This window comes from Mesoplodon mirus, assembly GCF_964341445.2.
Source record: "Mesoplodon mirus genome assembly, contig: HAP1_SCAFFOLD_4311, whole genome shotgun sequence".
Taxonomy (NCBI): domain Eukaryota; kingdom Metazoa; phylum Chordata; class Mammalia; order Artiodactyla; family Ziphiidae; genus Mesoplodon; species Mesoplodon mirus.
Genome location: NW_028293692.1, coordinates 8013 through 15423, shown reverse-complemented (window position 1 = coordinate 15423; position 7411 = coordinate 8013). Strand labels below are relative to the sequence as shown.

General features: G+C 34.9%; 1 protein-coding gene across 4 annotated transcripts; it reads right to left on the bottom strand.

Moving 5' to 3' along the window:
- Positions 1-7: 7 nt before the first annotated feature.
- On the bottom strand, positions 8-6955 carry LOC309798577 (uncharacterized protein). 4 transcript variants are annotated; one of them, XR_014293202.1, is made up of 14 exons: positions 6913-6955; positions 6747-6846; positions 6134-6195; positions 5767-5910; positions 5209-5538; positions 4915-5047; positions 3841-3937; positions 3711-3787; positions 3256-3391; positions 3039-3153; positions 2665-2951; positions 2310-2418; positions 1443-1543; positions 8-720 (listed from the first exon to the last, which is right to left on the bottom strand). XR_014293202.1 is itself a non-coding variant. In XM_082646704.1 (11 exons), exons 5-10 carry the CDS (start codon positions 5287-5289, stop codon positions 3063-3065), a joined length of 615 nt encoding a protein of 204 aa, XP_082502830.1. In that variant the 5' UTR covers positions 5290-5538; positions 5767-5910; positions 6134-6195; positions 6747-6846; positions 6913-6955; the 3' UTR covers positions 2429-2951; positions 3039-3062. The 4 variants fall into 4 exon arrangements, 1 of the variants encoding a protein (XP_082502830.1); XR_014293204.1 differs by lacking the exon at positions 8-720 and having other exon boundaries at positions 1264-1543; positions 2665-2726; positions 2812-2951; XR_014293203.1 differs by lacking the exon at positions 8-720 and having other exon boundaries at positions 1264-1543.
- Positions 6956-7411: the final 456 nt, after the last annotated feature.

Here is a 7411-nt window from a genome sequence, read left to right as displayed (position 1 = left end):
TTTAGAACTTTTCCAAGTCTATATAAAATGCTTCCACCTCGTCTTTACCGTAGCTTGAGGTTGGTGCGTAGACGACGAAGATAGTCAAAGCCGGCATAGGCCCGCATCTCTTTCAACCTTAACCGTCCGATTCGGGTTGTTAGTTGTTCAAATGATTCGATTTTCATGGCCAAACTCGTGTTGATGGGGACACCAACGCCTCGAACTCCTCGATTGTCGCATGTTTCGAGAAACAGTTCTTCTTTGGAATTATAGACGGCGTTAAATGGACGGTGTCTTCTCGTCTCCGCCAGTGTGATGACGTCGTAACTGATCTTTTAGCCTGCATCAGCAAGTCCTCAACAGTGGACTCAGATGCAAGCGATCTTGCCCTGTAGGTACAGATCGTCACTTTAGTCCTATGGGAGCTTAGAATGGCCCTGAGATTTTAGCAGCCTTTCCGTACTCATCCTACCCAGTGCTACCGTATCGGGGGCTCTTTCGGCGACATAGGAATGAGGACCATTTATTTTACTGTTTGGCGTTTTCTATACCCACAAAGTAACTTACCAGGCTCTAATCATGGGTGCTGAATATACTCATGAGTAGCTTGCCAGTCTTCTCCAGAGTGAACATGAAGTTTATTTATTGGAGACGGGCTACTAACCGCCTCCCATGTACTTCCCAGTCACTTGCAAAACAGCGCAGCAGAAAAAGGAAGTCTATCTCCTTGATCCTCTACTGTAAAACATAAAACAGTCCATGAATATTAAAACGAATACTACATCTACCACGAATCTAAAAGTGGTTAGATAAAAATATGAGTAAAATGCTTTGGTATTATATTCTAGATGACGCAAATGTACTAGTGCCTCATTGCTCTACGAAATAGTAAATAGATTTCTCAAAAAACAACTCGCTTGAATGAATGGAATGTGAAAATACCGAAGGACACAATCAATTTTAAAAAAACTGAAATAGTAAATGAAATACGTAAGTTTATTCATTATAGATATTGGAATTTAATACTTAGAGCTCAAAGTGAACTGATTTCTACTCATATATTGTTTACCATCCTTAAAATAAATCGAGACTTCAGGAAAACGAAAACGAACTCGTTAATGCATCACGAAACAAACAATCTCCATTCTTTCTTTCTGGGTAACGGTTCCAAGATAAAATAATAAAAATTATGGTCACATAATCAACCAATATAGACATCGTCTAAAAGTGCTTTAAAAACTAAACGATTACAAAGAATGAATAAAAGCACAGCACCTGCAGTGAAAATGGGCTTAGTTATTTATGTATCTCGCACAAAACAATCGGATACAAAATTTTGTATGGTATCGATTTATACTATGCAGTGCGCAGAAGAAACAACCGTTTCTTTTCTCATTAAATTGGTTTAGATAATTGAAAAATTACTAAAAGCAAAGAGTTAGACGATCTAGAGCCCTTACTTCAAATCATCTGATGCTTCTACGTCATCGAACGTCACCAATGACACATCGTGAACAGATATAGAGTCCAAAATCTCGTCAAGATCGTTAGTTTCATCCATCTGAAAAAAAAAGACGAAAGGGCTTGTAGATTAGCAACAAGTACAAGAGAGGCAGCACTCAATAACTTGCAGTTTTGGACTTGAGCTGCTAGTAAGAAAAGGAGTGTCCGTCCGTTCAAATCAAGTCACATGAAATTTAAAAAAAAAAGTAAAATATGCATATACATATATATATATATCGAGAATTTTGAAAAGCAAGATGCCCATATATTGTACCGCATCTGTGGCCTTCATATCAAAGGCATCAATATGTCGATCGATGGTCAAATAAGGCGTGGAGAATATATTGATCTTCAAACAATCTATGATTTAATCTGCCATTTAATTAAAAACTCGTCTTTCTTAAGGGATTGCCAGAGTGGTTCTTTCACTCTGGCAATCCCTTAAGAAAGACGAGTTTGAACATTTAAATATGACATATTTGGCAATTCGCGCTTAATTTTTGCCATTCTTTTCCTTAATAAATCAGAACCATAAGTATGAGTAGTTTTATCTAATCTCAAAAATCTGTCCTAACAGTGAAAAAGTTTAAAAAACAAATACTAACTAGCAAACTAGTTATAACAAAATAAATTCGAAAGTTTTATTTAAAACAATATTTAAGAAACGGATATCATTGTGTATAGTTTACTTTTTTTCACAGTCATTTTTAAGAACATATTTTCCTCATCAATATTTTATACCTAAAAGTACAATAAGCAGATATTTGATAATGATTTTCTATTAAATTCAAAAAAGGATAGTTTCTAAATAGTGTTTTCATTGCCTTGACGTGCTCCACCCTTTCACTGACTGGTTTCGCAAGACGACGAGTTGCTTCCAAATGTTTCCGCGCTTGGTCAACTCTATCGGCGTAAGCTAATTCAGCTTCCACACTGAAATTTTATTTACATACGGTATATAAATATATATATACGTATAAATATATATATAACATATATATGTACACACACATAAGCATACATATATACATATATATATATATATATATATATATACATATATATATATGTCCTATTAGTAAAGAAACAATCATCATATACAGAGATTTTCAATAAACCGAGCACAAAGACCACTAAAAAGCTTTAAAAACAATCACCCAGAGAAAATATTCACTTTACCTTGAACCTAGTGCTCTAGCTAACGAGATGTCATTAGCAACTGTTTCAATATTTTGCTGCTTCTGAAAGAAATGTAGACCTATGAGATAACTCCGTGTGCTGAGACAAGGCACATAATATTTGTCAAAACTGTAAAGCTTCACAAACAGAAAGTGAAGTAGAAATGTTTGGCTGATTGTCACAAGAGACTTCTACGTTACTGTCCGACGTTGCTTCTGTCGACCGGTTCGTTTGCTTGAAAAAGGAACAACTTGTTGGTAGCGAATGACGAGATTGGACGACTTCTGCTGGAATCATATACAAGCTTTTAAATTGAACATAATCAATACAGATATTAATCGGGTCTAAAAGTGTAATGATTATTCGAATGAGACCATTATTTCTTGTCCGATTGCCTCCTAGCTGACTGAGTCGGTGGTTTGGCGTGATTCACTGAAGGCTGGCATACTTGAGGTTGTAAGCGACTGAAGGCCAAACGTTACAGGTCTACTAAAAAGCATAAACTTGGTATATAATCGCTATTCCTTAATGTGTTTCATTCTATGCAATACAACTTCTTATGCACTTCAAACACTGATTAGGAAGTCTCACCTCAACACAATGCGCATATTTTGTATCGAAACGTCCAGCTTTCTTGCAATTCTGTTAAAAGCATCTAATTGACTTTCGATTTTCCTTTTTGTTGAAGCAGTTCGCTCGTAAGGTGAATACACTGATGGTGCAGACGCTGAAAAAACATCCTATATTGGAAACTTCTTCTTTAAGCAAACACGAGTTCGTTAAAATATTATTTATTTATTACACGTTGGCTGATGTTTCTGCGGTTTCACCCTCCTCAGAGTCGCTTCTCCGCTCAGTCTTTCACTTATTGTGAAGACTGACCAACCGTTTGGTTGTGGATGCGGAAGAAAAGTTTCCTCTCTAACAACATAATAAATAAATAAATATTTTAACAACCTCCTATTTGCTTAAAGAAATAATCTTTATCTTTATCTTATCTTATGATTATATGGATACAACGGTAATAGTAGAAAAGTTTTAACTACCTCCAGTGAGCGAACACTCAGGTGATTGAAAACATGGAGCTAATTTTGGAGTACTGTTATGTGATTCAAACATGAAACTGAAAAGATAGAATAATCAAATGACATCGAAAGACAAAAACGATTGGTTTGCCTGTTGCTCTTTTCCAATGGACCGACATGAGTCATTGGAGTGAAAAATGCATCACCTGGGCTTGTAAATGTTCCAGGTGTCAAAAAAGTGGAAGTTTCTGCAATATATTGTTATAAAGTGATTCCATAGAATGTCTAAGGAATTAAATTAATAAAATTAAAATAAAAATTAAAATATTTAATTATAGTATATTAAATTATAAAATTAAAATAAGAAATTTAAAATTAAATTAACTTATAACTTCACCAAAAGTTTTGACCAAGTAGCAACACATAATTTTAGGTAACACATTCACGACCATACGTGTTGATTCAAATGCATTTGTAGACGAAAATGACTTGACTTTCCAATATTAAAACCACACATCTCACTCACAATGGGCACCATCAATTAAAATAAAACCACTTAACTTTAGATCTTTACCAATAAAACACAAGCTGCCCGCGAATCCTTTCCTTTTTCCGTCAAACCTAATATGTCTTAAATCCTCGAAATTGTCAAAACTTTTTACGTCTTAATTTTGTCTGGCAGACGTGTAATACAACGCTAGATCTCGCGTGCTGTGAATTGTGAAGTTAATCCAGGTTTGAAGTTAATCCAAATCAGCTCATTCACCCCTCCCCATATATGTGGAAAATATGCTGTCTTTCAACATTAACAACAACCCTTCTGCTACTCTACTCTACAAATCGTACGTAATATCAGTCAAAGAAATAGAGAATTCATAGCAGTACATCACTTGTGACATTCTTGCCAACTTTGTACCCTCATCAACAGCGACAGTATTTGTACCCAGACGAGCAAACTCGTCGTAAAATTTTCTTGCGTTCTAGTGAATATACAAAATAATTACCGATTTGATACTACTTGCAACATCTGTGACTATTAAGTGGTGAGTACAAAAAAACAGCAAAAAAACTTTGTGCGGAAAAATAAACAGACATGAAGAAAACAAGTTTATCACTACATCGTCCTACTTTCAACGTAAAAGTGAAAATCAAGTCACGTCGAAGAAGTTTTAATGTTGTCCATATGTGTTTAAGATCTTAAGGATGTCTCAAGAGAAATACCAACCAAATTCATAACGAGGTGGACTAATCCGTTTGTTTGTTGACGAAATATCATATCCATCAGCGCCCCTCTCCTCGATAAGCACTTTACTATGCACTTCGGATTCAACATGTTGAAAGCCACTTTCCATATTGTTCTATAAAGTATATAAAAAAGAATGCATAGAGTAAACAAACCCAGACAGTTTCAACTAGGTAGGTAAAAAAATTTAAGCAAAAACTATGGCGTTCAATCAATCAGCATGACAAATGCAATACTATAAAACACGAATAAGATTTAACAACAAACAAAACCCACATTCTCAACTCTGTTTTCTTCTTCACTTAAAATTGATGGACTTGTTCCACAACTTTCTTTTTTGTTTCTCTTGCTATTCATCTTAGAACGGTGCTTCTTATTTTTCTTGGGTTCCACCTTTCCACCATCAACCGATGCCAAAAATGGTTTAAATTTATTGTCGAAGTTATGACTTTGTGAAAAGAAACCATTAAAAAAAATTAAAGACTTTTTGCGAATTTAGTGACTTGTTTAGGAAATACTCAACAGTCCATGGTTCACGCATCCGAATTTCCGGAGTGGTCCGATTACGAGTGATCTCCTTGTTGATCAATTTTGGTGGACTATATGCTTAAAAGTAAAGATTTAGCAAGCAACTAATCATATGGTATCTTTGGGTTAACTTCTATAGCTCGAGAAAATCTCAACTTACAAAAAATAATCCAGATATAATTATGAATTCCCTCAAAGACAATCACATGCTATAAAACTTAAAAGATATTTACAACTGGTTTTGAAAAAATATTTTCAAAAACATTTCAACTGCAGCGAAACTAGAGCGATGAAAAATGCGCTAACCCTCTGTCCATCTCTGCAAACGATCCGCTGTTCTCTGAATGCTTGCATCAGGGTGCAAGCGATGTGAATGTAAGTTTACTTCTTCACGATTAATTTGCGATTGTTTCAATGGTGAAGCAACTGATTTCATTGATCGAGGACATTCTGAATGATAAAATTCCGCGAACAACAAGTAAAGCGACTGAAAACAAAGCTATATTTGATGTCATGTCGATCAAAATAACTACTCTTAAACTCAGTTATAAATCATTATGAAAACTAATATAAATCAATTAACAGATAACAATATGTAACAAGTAAACAAAATACTGATAAGCAAATGGTAGTGTAGAAGTATGAATGCATCATATGGCTAATAACGACTTACTTAATGAAGATTTAGACGATGGTTTGCGAAGCAAACGTTTACGTTGGACATCTCTACGTGAACTAAAACAATTCGACAGGAATAACAGCATAAAGACAAGACAAAGAGAGAATCAATGTGGATTTATACGGCCGCATCTCAAGCTTTCCGTCTAGGTGGTCTTTTATGCAGATACAAGCTGGTCTACCCGTCTCGTCAATGTATTCATGGCCTCACGCCTTAAATTAGGACAGGGACTGCACAAGACCAACTAAAATATACTCCACAGCCCTCAAACATCAAAAATGAGTGTTTGCAACATTGAGTTTAGTTCATAGTGGAAAACTCGCAAGACAATATAAGTTAATGAAAAGAAAACTAATACCGAGGTTCACCGAAAGTTGGACTTTCATAAACAAATACGTTAAGCGAATTGCTGAAATTTTGCTCGTCTCACATTGAAAATATTAACAAGCGAAAAATAGCACCACTATGTTGTCTGTCTTATCTTTTAAATTAACTCAAGCCTCATTGGTCCTTACCCCAAAAATTTCATAAGAAAGACTAAATTGTGACAATAATCAAACCTAATACGGCAAACCACTTATCTACTGAAAATCTACTACTAGCATACCTCTGCCGAAAATACTGGACATCAGCAGTATATAATACAGATTTTGGCTTTCCCACTTTGTCCCACGGATGAAGCTCGCGATGTGGTGAACGTGAACGATCTAGAGAATTTATTTTTGAAGAAATATTAAAGTTAATATTAGGCAAACCATATATTTAAAACAAACCATTGTGAGAGTGACTTTTTGTTGTCATAGCTGTTTCCTGAAAACAAAGTATTTCACTTCTATGCATTGATAATCAAATTCATGAAAGAAAAATCTTCGCCCGAACAGCTAAGGAAGAACTTCTCTCAATAATAGCACTAGTAAAACAAGGACCACTATCTATTTCACAAAATAATATTCACGTTTGTCTCCATTTCTTCACGATAACTAGTAGACTGACACGAATATTCAGACAGTTTGAACTATAAGCAATTTCAAAATATATTCAAAATATTGCGTTCAGAACGTTGTCCAAATATTAACTAACATCCTGCTTTTACGAGTAAACTTAAGTTTAACACGTCAAAATTAAAAGAAAAAAGAAAAAAGATAGGAACAGTCCTAAACTACCACTGGTTGCTACGGGCAGTTATTATGTATGGAAAAAAATTTTTCGCGCCCATAAACACTTGGGACGTGATTACAGACATAATCTAAATATCGTATAAAAAATGTTTTC

What these genes read in the sequence shown, in the direction of transcription:
- LOC309798577 (XM_082646704.1), bottom strand. Translation starts at nt 5,289, where the DNA reads ATGAATAGCAAGAGAAACAAAAAAGAAAGTTGTGGAACAAGTCCATCA. An exon ending in TCCACCTCGTTATGAATTTG is followed by an intron (nt 3,938 to 4,914) that starts GTTGGTATTTCT and finishes AATATATTGCAG; the next exon opens with AAACTTCCACTTTTTTGACA. An exon ending in CCATTGGAAAAGAGCAACAG is followed by an intron (nt 3,788 to 3,840) that starts GCAAACCAATCG and finishes CTATCTTTTCAG; the next exon opens with TTTCATGTTTGAATCACATA.